The sequence below is a fragment of the Ctenopharyngodon idella genome, chromosome 3 (assembly GCF_019924925.1).
Source record: "Ctenopharyngodon idella isolate HZGC_01 chromosome 3, HZGC01, whole genome shotgun sequence".
In the NCBI taxonomy this organism is placed as follows: domain Eukaryota; kingdom Metazoa; phylum Chordata; class Actinopteri; order Cypriniformes; family Xenocyprididae; genus Ctenopharyngodon; species Ctenopharyngodon idella.
This window is the reverse complement of record NC_067222.1, coordinates 25806635-25824379: the sequence shown is the minus strand read 5'-3', so window position 1 is coordinate 25824379 and position 17745 is coordinate 25806635. Positions and strand designations below refer to the sequence as shown.

Here is a 17745-nt window from a genome sequence, read left to right as displayed (position 1 = left end):
CTGAATTTTCAGCATCATTACTCCAGTCTTCAGTGTCACATGATCCTTCAGAAATCACTCTAATATGATGATTTGATGCTCAAGAAACAGTTGTGCTGCTTAATGTTTTTGTGGAAGCCATGATACATTTTTTTCATGATTACTTAATAAATAGAAACTTCAAAAGAACAGCATAGAAAACATTATAAATGTCTTTACTGTCACTTTTGATCAATTTAATGCATCCTTGCTGAAAAAAAGTATTAATTTCTTTAAAAAAAAATCTTACTGACTGCAGTAGTGGAAACAAAATAAATGAAATAAAGCTATGCACCACTATTATGAGCTTCCATCTGAATGGTGGAGTTGACGGTGACTTTGCAGATGGGGCAATGCAGATGTTGTTTGGCCTTTTTGGGGTCTTTCTCTGCTGGTGTGTCCCCCGTAGGGCTGTCCTGCTGAGCGCCTGTCTCACTGGTGGCACCGGCAGGATCCAGCAGACCGTCTGGGTGCTGGGAGTGAGGGGAGGAGACAGACAGGTCCGCAGACGACACCTCCGATATCGGTGTCAGGACCACTGAACTAGACTGAGCATCATCCACCCTGACGACAGGGTCTGAGTCACAGACTGCAGCTAGAGAGAGAGAGAGAAATAATGTCAGACTGCTGTGCCCCTTCACATATAATTATACAAATCTGCAGGAGCGTTTCTGGATATTTGAGTTTTATTCTTTCTCACTTTTCTTTTTCTTTTTTAAAGATACATTTGACCCACATACTACATAACAATTCTGTTATACTTTATTAACCCTCATTGTTCCAAACCTGTGAGACTTACTTTAATTTGTGGAACAGAAAACGTCTTTTCAATATAATGAAAGTAACTGAGGACTGGGGCTGTCAAGCTACAAAATGACAAAAAAGAACCATAAAATGATAAAAAAAAAAAAAAAAAAAGACATTATAAAAGTGGTCCAAACATGCATTGCATTATATTATATTATATGTGACCCTGGACCACAAAACCAGTCATAAGTCGCACGGGTATATTTGTAGCAATAGCCAACAATACATTATATGGGTCAAAATGATCGATTTTTCTTTTATGCCAAAAATCATTAGGATATTAAGTAAAGATCATGTTCCATGAAGATATTTTGTAAATTTCCTACCTTAAATATATATAAAAAAAAATAAAAATAATTGTGAGTGGATATGCATTGCTAAGGACTTCATTTGGACAATTTTAAAGGCGATTTTCTCAATATTTTGATATTTTTGCACCCTTAGATTCCAGATTTTCAAATAGTTGTATCTTAGCCAAATATTGTCCTAACAAACCATACATCAATGGAAAGCTTATTTATTCAGATGATGTATAAATCTCAATTTCAAAAAATTGACCCTTAGGCCCCCGGTCCACCAAAGCGTTTTTTTCCAGCGGCTAGCGTACTTTTCCAATTGTTTTCAATGGGAGCGCCACGTTTTTTTAAACGCCAGGAGCGTAACGAGGTGCTGAAGGTCTTTTTCACACTCAAGCGCTGAGAGCTCGGCATTTTTTACCGGCCGCCTCGAGTGGAAGAATGTTCAACTTTGAATAAAACGCAGCGCTCATCACTGTCACTTTTTAGCCAGCCGTCCAATCAGAGTGGAGGAGGGGCGGGACAAATACAACACCGACCAACTGTCACAACATTCTTGCTGTACAACAACATCAACAAGCAGAGAACAAAACAAAAAGGATGAGAAATTAATATTGCTGGTCTCCGAACATACATAGCAAATACTCTACATTGTGTCGACATTTTAAGTCTGAAACAAATTACCTGCAAAATCATTTATAAGCAACAGTGCCACAGATATTCTGTATCATAGCAACAAAGCGTCTCAACCAAAAAAAAAAAAACCGCTGCGCTGCTGAAGCGCTCTCTAGCGCTCACAGATAGGCGTTTTCAGCTGGCTAAAAACGCTTTGGTGGACACACGGCCTTATGACTGGTTTTGTGGTCCAGGGTCATATATTATATTATACTGTATTATATTCGTCATACTACAGCTCAAGAAATAATTATTCTGAATGATTAATTTTCATAAATGAATAATTCAGACCGATTCTGTGAACTACAGCAAGCATTTTATTAAAAAGATTCAACTCAAAAGAATAATTCCTCCACAATTGGGACACTACTTCAATACATCAAAATCAAACTATTATTTAATACATCAACATGAACTATTATTTTCAAGGGGTAATTAATTCAGTTTTTGTCATGGTTTTAGATGACTTGGAAAATAGTGTACATCATATGGACCAGTTCTGTGGTACTTTTTTTTTTCATTTTCATTTTACCTTTATTATATTGAAAACATAATGAGAATAATGATTTTTGAGTGAACTATCCCTTTAAGAGTTTTAAAAAGCCTCTACAACCAAGTAACTACTATAATGAGATGAATGTAAATACTGAAATGGTAGCTCTCTAGATATTTTAGACCACCATGGTTTGAAATGCGTAAAACAGGCAGACACAAAGAAAGCTTCACAACAGACCATTTGGGAGACATCTGTAAACTAGATGTTTTGTGTATGTGTGTTATTTTACTTATTAGCTGAAAATCTATGTAACAATCAGTAAGTGCAGGCAGTAAGCCAGTGGCAGAGCACCACTATTCAGCATAAAAATATCCTTTCCGCCCAAACATCTGAATGTCTGCTGGCTGTAATTTAGCTGTGGGCTACTATCCAAATTGGCAGAAATGTGCAGCACACAGGAACACAAACATAAATACAGACACTTTCAGACAGGCTGTTTTCGGCCATGCAACATTACTGAGGCTGAGCTTTTATAGACCGGTGCTCATGTGTTGAACTTCAGAGTCATTTATTTAAGTCTGCCTTTGAAACTCTAGTGCCATGTCCTTCTATTTGATCTGTTCTGTTGAAAAAGAAGATAAGGGCCATAGCAGCCTGGGCAGTGAGAAATCAAATGAGGTGCTCTCACAGTTTCACTGAGCACACAGAACCATTTTTTCACCTCTCTGTTGACTTTTCAATAATACCACCACTTTGGTACTGGAACCAGATTTTGTGACCATCTAAACAAACATAATAAAACTGGTTAATAGAATTAATGGTAGCACTTTATTTTACAGTCCTGTTCTCTATGTACATACATAACCTCTACCCATGTTGTTACCTTATATTAACCAGTACTTTCTTAGGCAAGTATACAGTAAGTATACATACACTGCCGTTCAAAGTTTGGGATCCGTAAGATTTTTAATGTTTTTAAAAGAAGCTCACCAAGGCTGCACTTATTTTATATATATTAAAAAACACTAATATTGTGAAATATTATTACAAATTAAAATAACTGTTTTCTATTTGAATATATATATTAAAATGTAATTCATTCCTGTGATGTCAAAGCTGAATTTTCAGCATCATTACTCCAGGCTTCAGTATCACATGATCCTTCAGAAATCTTTTTTCTTAATTAATGTTGAAAAGTTGTTTAAATTTTTTTTCAGGATTCTTTGATGAATAGAAATGGAAAGCTTTTGTAACATTATACACTACCGTTCAAAATTTTGGGGTCAGTAAGAATTTTTAAATTTTTATTTTTGTAAAGAAATGAATGAAATTAATACATTTAATCAGCAAGAATGCATTAAATTGATCAAAAGTGACAGTAAAGACATTTATAATGTTGCAAAAGCTTTATATTTCAGATAAATGCTGTTCTTTTGAACTTTCTATTCATCAAAGATTCCTGAAAAAAAACTGTACACAAGTGTTTTCAACATTGATAAGCTAATTTAAATAGTAATATTTAACAATATCATTTATTTGTGTGTATTTTTAATCAAATAAATGCAGGTGTAATTGGTGAGCATAAGAGACTTCTTTTTACCGATCCCAAACTTTTGAACGGCAGTGTAAGTGCACGTACTGTAAAATAAAGTGCAACCAAAATTACTATTTAAAAACCTATTAATGGAATTTTGGCTCAGATTTGACACATATTTGAATAATCATTGATGGCCATTCACCTTTGGCCTTCCAGGGTGTTATGCAGCTTTAAATATTGTTTTTGTAAATCTAAGAATCACAATCACAATTCATATTTGTTAAATTTGTTGACAACTGTCTTACTCTATCCACCTTATTCCTACACCCCATGATGCTTTGTGCAAATTATGGGTGTAGCTTCCATTAAGCTGTACACAATCTGTGAAAGGCTCGCTCTGGGTACAATGAAATGACATTATTTTACTCACCCTTCAATCACTGAACATTAAAAGAACATTTAGAAGTGTAAAAGCATCAACAACGTACTTTCAACAGACCACGAATAACCTCAAAAGCGCAATTCTTTCCACAGTAATGTTATTAATGGGTTAAATATCACTGTAGTAATATCGGTATTATGTAACATACGTTGCCTTAATCAAAAATGTTCATTAACTTCAGCATTGTGTGATACTATTTCAAAGTGATTTCCGCCATTTTGACGGATAATAATTTGTATATACCTGTGAAAACAAAGCTGGAAAGAAACCTTGAGGAGAAAAATGAGAGATTCTTCACGCATTCCAGTGAATTATTAATGGGATATATATTTAATTAAATCGGGAGAACAGGCTGCAAATGTGCAGTATATGTTGTCCTTTTTTCATACTTTAACAGCGGATTGCAAAGGGAAAAAAGAAAATAATCATGAGGACAAGAATGCAGTGACTGTAAAGCACTCTTGCCATAGATATTTGTTATAACATGTCACATTAAAATACCAAACGTTACGTTATTCTCATGATGTCTGAAAATAAAACATCAAGGAAAATTTACACACTGACGGATAAGCTTTATTTGTAGGGCAACCTTATGATTTGAAACGATTCGTTTCAGTCTTTTCGAGTGGAAGTTTCACAAACCGGAAAAACCACCCATAACTCAAAACGCAGTAGGCTTGTCAAGAATAAGGTGGATAGATACTCAATTTTAAAAAAATGCTTTGCTTTGAATAAAAGCTTCCTTCAAATGCAGAAATGTAAATAGCCAATTAGGTAGAGGCCAGCATGGACTGGATATGACATGCTTTCATCCTCAAATGAACAAGGTAAAAGAAAATATGACCCAGACTACATTAAACACAGGCTGAAAGGATAAATAACACAGTTTGTGCTGACCACAAAGTGTTTTCTGATGTGAATTATTGGCTATTGATCGCATATACCATCGAAATTCAAGAGACATTTAAAAACCAAACACTTAGCCTGTTGAGTTTTTCAAAAGTTGTTTGTGGTAATAAAATATGAATATATAAGTTTGATGAAAACCTGATGTCCAATGTAAAATCTGGGTCCTGAAGCAAAACCAGTCAAGAACCACAGAACAAAATGATAAGTAACACATTAGCAATGTCTTTAGCATATGCACTATAGTCATTCCAGATGCTAGTAAAGTCTGTGCAACAGCCTTGTCATAAAACCAACACCTCCCCTAGCCGGACTGCCTCCACATGACATGTACAGTAATAGGTGTTTGTGAATTTATGACCCATCAGAGAGTGCAGCACTGACCTTTACAATCACTGTAGGAGTCCTAATGCCTTAGTTTTGCTGAGTAATTTAACACAGGATTTAAACACGTGAAAACAGGTATGTGTGAGAAGTGGCCCAAGAGGCTGTTTCTTATCACACTCTGTTGCTTTTTTGATATGTGTACAGATCTGTTGAATTCCCCCATCTGGGGAATCAGATAGACTGATCCTTCTATGCCTCATTGAGATTTAGATTATACCAATTGCCCTAAAAGGGGGTTCCTGAGGGGGTAAAGAGGAAGAGCGTGAGGAAAACAGAGCAGGAAATGGAAGGTTGTGTGTGAGCACGTGTGTGTGGGAGGTTTGCCTTCACACCTGAAAAATGTGCGAAAGTTAATGAAATGGAGAGAATTGCCTTGGGTAACACTCTGTGCCCATCTCCCTGTGGAGAGTGTGTGTGTGTGTGTGTGTGCATGTGTGTCTTGCAGTAGGGCTCGTGCAACTGATCTTCAAAGACTAATGTGATCTGAGTCACTCTTTTTAAATCTTTTCCATTTTGGACAGCTCAATCTTTGCAAAGAGATGTGCAACATGAAACAGATGGGGACGGATGTGAAAGAATGGACTGACGGATAGCAAAGAGAACAGGATAGAGCATGATGACTATATTTAACTCTCTCTTTGTAAAAAAAAAAAACCCAAACAAACATAAAAATAAATTCAGCAAATGTAAAATACTGCGCTTGTTCATACTACATCAGCAAGCTGCTGATGAAAACGATCTGTGACATCTGACAGCGTGAGCATTCAAAGTGTTTCAATAGCGGCTATAAAATGGACCCCTTCTTCTAGAAATTTCCAGAACCCCCCTCCCATCCTCCCTTTCCATTTCCAGCGTCTCATGGCTGTTAATAATGGCTGACATGCTTGTAGAGTTGTGATTGGCCCCTGCAGCTGCGAGCTTAATGATGGAACACTGCTAATTTCATCAGGCAATCAGCTCAATTTGTGTGTGTCTGTGTGTGTGTGCGCGTTAGCATAAGAGCGTTTCAAAATCCATTGAATGATTAGCTCTCCTGTGTGTGAATGTATGTGAGACGACACTGGGTTTGAGAGTGTGCTATCTGTTAAATGAGAGCGTTAACCCATCAGTGAGCAAAATACCACATTGTAACTGACTGATGCACATAAGCTGATGTAGGGATGGGTCATAATGGCTAGTCAATAAGTGACATTGACAAGTTTATCTACATTTTTATTTTATTTCTCAGTCTCTTTATTAGAATATAAACAGAAAATACTGTAAATTTGTATGCAGTATTAAAAAACAGAAAAAAACAGCATTTATAGGCTAAAGTGGCAAGTATTTAGTGACCTCCCCTTACACTTGAGCAATAGCAGGAACCGGCTCTCTTAAACATAAATGGAACGGAAAAGGACTGGAAGGCCAGGAAAACTTTCAAAATCTGATGAGAAGTTTCTTTTTTTGGAGAAACTGGAAGAAGTTCAGGAGGTCACACTACATACTGATTTTTGCTAAAAGAAACAATTTTGTTCAGACTTTTTTTTTTTTTTTACATTTTGTATACATATTTCCTGTATTTTCAGTTTGTATCATAATAAAGAGACTAAAAAATAAATATGGATGGTCATTAAAACATTGCTAAAACAAAAAAGCTGGTGGCGGCCTAAGACTTTTGCACAGTACTGTATATATCGTAAAATATTTCTTTAATTTATTTTTCTTTTTAATTTAATTTGATTATCTTTTTACACACACAGGCACACACACACACACACACACACGTATCAAATGTATAAATAAATCACGTTAAATATATACAACAACAAAAACAAATATACAAAATAAAAAACAGATATACCTCAGGTTGTATCATATTTGACTGAAACATGCATAAAATAATGTGCAAGTTGCTGCTTATATCCAGAAAACATTCATTCTGAAACATTATTAATTTTTATTACCATTATTACAAAGTAATTCTTGCTTTAACTTTATCAAAATCAGCAAAGATTTCCTAGCAAAAAAAAAAAAAAAAAAACAGGTGCATGTTTTGGAAATAATATTGAAAGTCCTTCTACTTTCAGAAGAGCATAAATAATCCACCAGGGGGCAGAAGACATAAAGTAGATTTTATATAAAAGGAAAAAAAAAAAAAGTACTGTATTGATGTAGAAGCCTTAAAAAAATAATACATATGGCATTTTAGGTTTAACTAGCATGCTAATAGTATCCCTCCACATGCAGTTTACAATTAACTTGTCACACAGTGTCAAGGTAACAGTTTTGCACAACTCACAGTTTTGCAACACAATAATGTGCCTTTGGAAAGGCTCAGATTGAGGACAGGTGAACCCAAATATCTTTCTTTTAAGACAGATTAGATGTTCGGGCAACACACCAGCGTGTACGTTTTGGAAATACAGTATGTATTTCTGCACACTGCTAGCATGAAGGGTGTGTTGGCATGTGCATAGAGCTAATCCAAACACAAAGGCTCTGAGACAAAAATGCAATGGCTAATCTTCTCATTCTCCATCTCTGTAGCTCTTTTAAACTCTCTCTCGCTCTTTCTGTTCTCTCTTATCTAATCTCCCTTTTTCTTCCTTTCTGATTGTACGCGCCCTCTCACCGTTGTCGCCATGAATGGGGCCGAATATTAAAATGTGATTTGATGAGCTTGGTGTTCTTGCTCTCGATCTTTTTGCCCTCCACTTTCATTTGCTTTCTCTCTCTCTCTCTTTCGCTTGCTTTTTCCACACTCAAGGTCTCGTTGCAGAATGATGTGGAGTTTCTAACTCTCTCCTCTCTATTTTTTTCTTTATCGTATCCCTTGGGCCCATATTCAGTTTGCTTTTCTAATCATATTCTATAGAGTTTGGGCAGAGGAGAAGAAGAAAGAGTTTTAAAGGGATGAAAAGGTAAAGATTATTGGAGAGGGATAGCTCAAAGCTCTTTGTCGGCTTGTTGTTCTGATCTCTGTCACAGTACTTCCCCATGACAAGAGGAAAGTCAAGTCCTTCAATGAGAAATGAAATCCCCTCAATCCACATGATAGATCATGAAGAGCAGGACTGAAGGATATTCACAGCAGTGAAGAAACTACAGGCAAGCTAAATGCATGATTTTTCTAAAACGCATATTAAAATAAAATGACAAAAGTCAAAATTTCTCCAGATACCCAAGTCTCACAATAACACTTATTATAAATCTGGCCCAGATTTTCACTCTCTGCATTTTATTTTGACCTTTCCAATAGGTCTTTTAATCAGTAGCTTAATATATAATATTATATAAAAATATGCAATATATTCCATTTAATATACAACTGTTTTCAACATTGATAATAATCAGAAGTTTCTTGAGCATCAAATCATCATATTAAAGTGATTTCTGAAGGATCATGGGACACTAAAGACTGGAGTAATGATGCTGAAAATTCAGCTTTGCATCACAGGAATAAATTATACTTTAAAATATATTAAAATACAAAACATTTGTCATTTGTTTTAAATTGTAATATTTCACAATATTTTATTGGTCAGTACTGTTTACTGTTTTATTGGTGAAATAAATGCAGCCTGTGTGAGAATAAGAGACTTCTTTTCAAAAACAAACAAACAAAAAAGTTACTGCTCCCAAACTTTTGAATTTTCGAACACACACACACACACACACATATATATATATATATATATTTTTTTTTTATACAAATAAGCCTGCTTTCTCATAGCCGAGTAAAAGTTTGCAGCCTATAATAATCATCCCAAGTCCCATTCTACAATAATTCCAATATTCTCTGATTCTCTACACACTCTGAAAGATTTCAAATCACTGAAGTTAAATTGGTTGCAAATGCATTTTATGCTTTCTGTAACACATTTTATTCACACATCAGGGAACGTTTTCATGCACTAACGAAAACGCCCACTCACATGGCTAATTGTCTGTGAGTTCACTTACTTCCCTCCACGGCGGTGTCATCCAGCAGAGCAGGAAGTGGATCCGGAGCGCTTGTTTTTACTCTGTTGCTGTCTCTCTCTCTGTCCCTCTCTCTGTCCTTCTCTCTGTCTCTGTCTCGGTTGTGATGCGCATTGTCGAGTTGTCGTCTCTGCTGTTTGTTCTTCTGAGCCTCTAATGCCTTCAGCTTACGAGCATGTTTATGGCCTTTATAATGAGCCTCAGCCTGATTCTAGAGAAGACAGACAGACAGAGAGAGTAAAAGGACTGCAAAATCTTTATGGAGCTTCTCACATTTACAGAAACATGAAGGCATACATACTAAGAGTCAGAGTTTAGCATGATCTTGTTTCATGTGCCTGCATTTGAATTTCTTGACAACACTAAAATTTAATTATATGTAATTAACTATTATAAAATGGACTTAAGCACTAAGCATACATGGGAACTTAAAAACATCGCAGAATGCACAAAGAGAAGTCCAGAGCAATTTTTTTTTTTGATTTCTTAAAGTCACCATTAATTTTTTTTATGGAAAATTGCAGTATTTATTATAAATCATTTATCCGTGCACGTAATATATATACATATATATTTTTTAAATTCATGTGCTCTCATAATATTTAATCAAAATAACTTCCCCTCCATCTTGCAATGACATCTCTTCTCTTCTGGCACAAGGGCAGGACAACCTGTCACTCATATGAGACCACAGCAAAAGCAAACCATCCAATCAATTCCTGATGGACAAAATCAAGTTCCGCTCCACATTTTTTCTTGTTCAAGAAGCCGTTCCACTTGGATATAGACTGATGAGCTAAAACATTAAGACCAGTCACAGGTAAAGCAAATATCATTGATCATCTCCTAACAAGGCCACATATTAAGATCTGGGAGGATTAGATGGTAAGCAAACAATCAGTTCTCATAATCAAAGTGTTCAGTGCAGGAGAAATGGGCAGGAATAAAAATCTGAGCGACTTTGACAAGAGCCAAATTGTTATGACAAGGTGACTGGGTCCGAGTATCTCTGAAACGGCAAAGCCTGTGTGTTGCTCCCGGTCAACAGTGGTGAGAATTTACCAACAGTGGCCCAAAGAAGGACAAATCACAAACCAGCGACAGGTTGTTAGGTGCCAAAGGCTCATCGACGCACAAGGGCAATGAAGGCTATTCCGTCCGGTCCAAGCCAACAGAACCGTAGCCGCAGACCAATCAAGAGTGCCAAGATGACCCCTGTCCACTGTCAAAAGTGCCTACAATGGGCACGTGAGCGTCGGAACTGGACCTTTGAGCAGTGGAAGAACATTGCCGGGTCTGATGAGTCACGTTTTCCTTGTTCAATTTAGTTTTGTTCATGGACCTTTAGTTTGTAATTCTTCAGCTCCTGTGTTCCTTTGTTTGATTTTCCCACCACTAATCTGTTACCATTGACACTAACTATCATCACAGCTGTTTTAGCTTATCACCATTGTGTATTTAAGTTCCTGCTGTTCACTTAGTCTTTGTCTGGTCACGTTTACGTTATGGTGTGTTTCTCTGCCTTTGTTGGATTACTTTGCCTGTTTGGATTAAATTTTGTATTGGATTTTTATCCATCTACGTCTTCTACATCTGTTTGTTTGCTATGCACACTCCTGAAAGTGTGACAGATGACCAGACCACCCAAACATGGACGATAGGGTAAGAATTATTGTCCTGGCTCAAGAGAGCCATGATTTTTTTTCTTTTACAAGGGAGTTTTGCCGTCTAGCCGTCACCATCTCACTTGACGACGAGACCCTGAAGACCTTGTTCCGGATTGGGGCTACCTTCAACCACCCCATTGACCTCCCAGACACCATAGGACTGGACTGGAGGGAAACTGTCATTAGGTGTCTGGAGAGCATTGCGTCCCGATCTGGAGCACAGCCAGACCCAGAGCCCGATTCATCCCATACGACCATGGAGGAATCGCATGCGCCCCCTGCAGATGTTGAGGGTCAACCCACAGCAACAAGTGAGCAAGAGCCTGAGGAAGAGGGGACAGGACTTACCATCGCCCCAGAAGTAGAACCCCAATGTGAATCTGACCAGGGAAGTGAGCCCCTGGGGCTGAGGGAACCGAGGCCGAGGGAACGAAGACGGAGGACGGGCTGATTAACTTCAACTGGGACTTGTCGACTCCCACCCTATCCCACCCGATATCTGAAACTTTATTGCTTATGGAGAACTTTAAGGATTCTGATTCATCAGTCTGTTCAGAAATATCGCTGCGTAAGGACAGCATAGTGAACACTATGGACTGGGATTTATATTTTGTATTAACCTGTTTGGACTGTGTTATGATTACTGAGATTCTGTCAAGTCTCGTTTCATCGCCACCACCACAGAGCTCACCCAGTCCTCCAGCCCTTTCGCTGCCGGATGTTTGCAGCTCTGCGTCCTCTCCGGGGAGTTCCTGCTATGACGTTGAGCCACAGGTCGCACAACCACCAGCAGTGCCCATGCGTAAGTATTCTACGGGCTCCGCCTCCGGCCTCTGATCACTTTGCTCCATCTTGGCCCATTGACCTGTTGGCTTCGCCTTGGCTCCTCCCACCTTCGGCTCCACCGGAGACCCTCGGCCTAGTGGCTCCACTGGGTTCCCTCGTCCCACAGGCTCCCCCTTGGTCAGTTGTCACACCACTTCCGCCACAGACCTACGGGTTGTCCGCTGCACTCTGACCCTGCACCCCTTCAGCTGCGGTTGGTTCCTCCTTCCCTTCAGTCTCACCACCATCCTTGGTCGAACCGGCATGGCCCCAGTCCTCAGGTGCTCTGGCTCCGCCTCCGACACTTGTCACCGCGGCTGCACCCAGGTCTCCAGAACCTGCGATGACGCTCAGCTCCAATGACTCTACGTCTGCGCCTGTGGATCCATCGGCCTTGTCTCCATTGGTCGGCTCCCAGATGTCGACAGCCACGCCATCTACATCTTGGCTCCTCCCTCCTTCGATTCCGTCGTGGGCTGTCAGCTCCGGGAAACACTGGGTCTGTGCCATAGGACATTATACATCTTTTCCGCCGTGGTTTCATCATCTGTCATCGGTCATGACCACTGTCCCTTCGCCGTCCTGTTACCATCCCTGCGCCACTCCTTCGTCCTGCTGTTCACCTAGTCTTTGTCTAGTCACGTTTACATTATGGTGTGTTTCTCTGCCTTTGTTGGATTACTTTGCCTGTGTTTGGATTAAACTTTGTATTGGATTTTTATCCGTCTGCCTCTTCATCTGTTTGTTTGCTATGCACACTCCTGAAAGTGTGACAATTTCATAGTTTTGTTCTCCTTACAATTATTTTTTAATGTGGAATATATATAATATCTAAATTGTAGGTGGGTCCAAGTTTTTATAAACATGTATAGATTGAGTGTCCTTACGCACACCCACACACAGGTTTGTTTTTGTGAATTGTGGGGACATTCCATAGGCGTAATGTTTTTTATACTGTACAAACCGTATTTTCTATCGCCCCACACCAACCCTACACCTAAACCTACCCATCACAGAAAACTGTGCACATTTTTACTTTCTCAAAAAAACACATTCTGTATGATTTATAAGCCTTTTGAAAAATGGGGACATGGGGTAATGTCCGCATAAGTCACCCTCTGCTTGTAATGCCTATGTCATACCCATGTCATTATACAAATTTATGTCCTGATATGTCACAAAAAAGCACGCACACAAACACACACACACACACACACACACACACACACACACACACACACACACCTGCATGAGGGTGATAAGAGTAAATGCCCAGCAGAGGGCCTGAATACAATTGCAGGTGTCAAATGGAACACACTTTATAATTACACTGTTGAAAACACACATTTTGGCCAGTATTCTGTTTCAACACTACACCACTTCAAGCAAAAAACATGAATGTTTCTAGACTCCAGCAATCATCTAGAGCTGTAATCCAGATTTCTGCTGAAATGTACTATAATAATTCAGCATGTAATTAAACTGAACATGAGCAGTTGACATGCTGAGCTGTGAATTCCTTATTGCTTACTGAATTAAAAAAATCGATTTGATTTTTGAAAATGACACTAACACTGTTTAAAAAGCACAGAAATGACATTTAAAATTGCAAATGGAATGGCAGTTGGTTAAAGTTTTTTAAATTGCAAATCAAAGCTGACACCCAGTTCATCAAGCAAATCTCGGGCTAATATCACTGCAGAAATGAGTCTGTGGGCCCAGAGGGAGTAATCAACCCGCTCAAATCCTCTTAAGTACTTAGCAGATGACCCTCATCCGGGGACAGGGGGGACAACACTGTCTGCACTGAACAGATGAGCAGGGGGGATGTTTATATACACCCCTATATATAGTTTGGTGCCAGTAAGATTTTTTTTTTTTAACAAAATGAATACATTTATTCAGAAAGGATACAGTTAATTGATTAAAAGTGACAGTAAAGACATTTATTATGTTACAAAATATTTCTATTTCAAATAAATGCTGTTCTTTTGAACTTTCTATTCATCAAAGAATTCTGAAAAAAAGTCTCACGATATCCACAGAAATATGAAGGCGCACAACTGTTTTCAACATTCATAATAATAAGAAATGTTTCATGAGCAGCAAATCAGAATATTAAAATGATCTGTGAAGTATAATAAATCAAATCTGTAAAGAATGGTAAAATAGAGAGGAGACAAGATGAAACAGACAGACGGGCTAACAGTGAAACCAAAACACAGAGACAGACAGAGAGGTAGAGTGCTGTATGGTGAACCACAAGCAGTGGGAAACTAATGAGCAATTGATAGAGTTTCAGACGTCTAACTGAGCAAATGCTGTTGGGTTTCTTTCTCAGAATATATCTGGGGTAAAAATGCCCCAAATAGCAGTGAAAACTAAACAGCAGAACACAAATGAAACACAAATGAAGTCCCTAATCTATAGTTTTTCCAGAGCTCATCTGGAACATACAAATACACAGCTTTTAGATGTACAGGTTCGTTTTCATGACTAAAATAGATTTAGCTAACGGCTGCCCTGTGTTCTGATCCAACAGACGAGCTACTGTAGCTCAAATTGCTCAAGAAGTTAATGCTGGTTCTGATAGGTTCCACCGAAAGTGCCAACAGTGCGCACGTGGGCATCAGAACTGGACCACGGAGCAATGGAAGAAGGTGGTCTGATGAATCACGTTTTCTTTTACATCACATGGATGGCCGGGTGCGTGTGCGTCGCTTACCTGGGGAACACATGGCACCAGGATGCACTATGGGAAGAAGGTAAGCCGGCGGAGGCAGTGTGATGCTTTGGGCAATGTTCTGCTGGGAAAACTTGAGTCCTGCCATCCATGTGGATGTTACCTTGACACGTACCACCTACCTAAGCATTGTTGCAGATCATGTACATCCTTTCATGGAAACGGTATTCCCTGGTGTCTGTAGCCTCTTTCAGCAGGATAATGCGCCCTGCCACAAAGCAAAAATGGTTCAGGAATGGTTTGAGGAGCACAACAACAAGTACGAAGTGTTGACTTGGCCTCCAAATTCCCCAGATCTCAATCCAATCGAGCATCTGTGGGATGTGCTGAACAAACAAGTCCGATCCTTGGAGGCCCCACCTTGCAACTTACAGGACTTAAAGGATCTGCTGCTAACATCTTGGTGCAGATACCACTGCACACCTTCAGGGGTCTAGTGGAGTCCAAGCCTCGACAGGTCAGTGCTGTTTTGGCAGCAAAAGGGGGACCAACACAATATTAGGAAGGTGGTCATAATGCTATGCCTGATCAGTGTATATACTGTACTGTATATATAAAATTCTCGATGGTGTGCAAGCTGATGTAAACAAAACGATCTTACTCACGCTGACTGACAGATCGGAAGCGCACACAAAGATGCCACAGACAGTGTGCAATCCCGATATATACACACACAGAATTACAGTATTTCAAAAAATGTGTCTTGGTGAGTATTCACGCAAACATTATCTGTTATGTCTTAAGTAAACGTTTAGTTAATTGTAGGGGAAAAACATCTGATGTGTAACATAGTAGATCCGTGCAGTGTAGTTCTTAATATATAGGCTGTCTGTTTCATTAATGTTAATCAAACAATTGTGGTATCATGGAAAAAAATATATTGAATATATATTTTTCCTATAGATATAGGTTTTGACTTGATTTATGCCAAACTTGCTGGTATTACCAAGGATTTTAAGGTATGGTCTCTAGATGATTTTGTTTTCAGAAAACCTTCAGAAAACTTTAACTCGATTTTTCTCAAAGTTGACTTTGCTGAACTCTATCGACTTCAAACAGGTGTAGCTCAGTCATTTTCTGTTGGATTCCAACAAATCACTTAATTTTGAAGGGTTTTTCATAGAGAATGTGAGAATAACAATAACTCATTTTTGAACATTTCTCAAATCGCTCATCGTGACTCATTTTGCCAGCACGGGTCTCACACACACACACACACACACACACACACACACACACACACACATATATATATATATATGCTGATGATTATTGCTGCTGCAGAGCAAGTATGAAGCAAGTATGCTGTGAGCATGAAAGAGATGCTGCTGCTGCTGCATAAATAGACATACATAAATCCCCCAACAAAGCAGGAATGTGTGTGTGTGTGTGTGTGTGTGTATGTCTTGGAAGCTGTTTGGTCAATATAACATTCCAACCACAACCATTCCACCCATTCCTACCTTACACAACTGTAAATTTGCTGTCAAAAAAATGTAGTTTCAGCTTTATCATGGTTTTTGCTTAATGCTGAATATTAAATTATAATTTTACATATTAGCTTAAAAAATATATAAATAAAAAATTGACACTCTTGCAAGAGCAACACTGACATAACAGTTTCCCCAAAAATGAAAATACAGTCATCAAAATTCTTGCATACCACCCTGAAACTGATCAAGTGTCGCTCAGAGGCTGACAGACACTGTAAGTGAGAGGGACATAACTGTTTATGACAACACAAGCAGCATGAATCTGGCAATGGAGATAAGAATGCTTTCATTTCTCATGCACATCATCCTATCTGCACGGATCTTCTTTCCTCTCACACAGGCTGTCCAATGCAGCACTAGACTTGCCAGAAACAACAAAGGCTGTTAAAGCTGCACTGCACTGTTGAGTCATTTACATATAGTAAACATACATAAAAAAGTAGTCTAAACCAGTGTGATTTTTTTGTTTGCTGTGGAACACACAAAAAGGTGGATGAGGGGTTGGCAATTCTGACTATCAAGACTATCATAAAAGTAGTTCTTATGACACATTATATTTCAAGTTTTCCTAAAAATAGCTTTGTTTGATCAACAGGCTGATATTTTAGTCATTATGCACTATTCATCTGAACCTCTGAAATTTCATTGTCATAAATCCTTAGATCCAAAAAAAAAAAAAAAACACATTTGGCTGCAGCCAAATGTGAATGAGATTTGAGAGCTGTGGCAGAGGGGAAAATTTTTAGTGAATGACCTACATTTTAGTCAGTTCTTCACACACAACTATCATATGACTCAAATATATAGCGCACAAGTCATATGACACACTTTTATGAAGCTATTTGGTGCTTGAAAGCTGTGATGCCATGAAATTTTGTTGTATGTAAAAAGAGTTGCATGAAGATTCTTCAAAAATTATTTTGTGCTCAATGGAAAAATAACAGCATATGACTTTAGAACGACATGACAGTAAAAAAATGACAGAATTTTCATTTTGGGTGAAAATATGATTTCAATCAAATATATTAATGAAAATTTCTGTCCTTGATTTTATGTAGTATCAATTTTATATAAGCATTTTATATAAGCAGTAAGAAACTGTGCTATACTGTAGTCAATATACAGTATCACCTTATATTGCTTAATAGGACTGGGTTACAGTTAGTCTGCAGTAATTATAATAATACGAATACAATAGAAGTCAATGGGAAGTACCATTTAAATAGTTAAATGTGTGTGTGTGTGTGTGTGAGAGAGAGAGAGAGAGAGAGAGAGAAAAAGAGAGAAAGAGGGATGTTAAAGAGACTGTGATCATTTCACATTATCAAAGACAAAATGAAAAGACCAAAGAGAGGTAGAAAAACATGCAAGAAAAACAAAGAAAGAAAGAAAGAAAGAAAGAAAGAAAGAAAGAAAGAAAGAAAGAAAGAAAGGATAAATGCTGTAAGGGATGAAACAGCTTTTACCCGTCCAGCGTGATGTTCACTGTCTGT

General features: G+C 38.2%; 1 protein-coding gene across 1 annotated transcript in view; it reads right to left on the bottom strand.

The window, feature by feature from the left end:
- znf385c (zinc finger protein 385C) overlaps nt 1–17745 on the bottom strand; it is a 100954-nt gene that overhangs the window by 8857 nt on the left and 74352 nt on the right. The window contains 2 exon segments of the mRNA XM_051887956.1: nt 314–613; nt 9507–9735. Coding sequence (XP_051743916.1) covers nt 314–613; nt 9507–9735 — 529 coding nt within the window.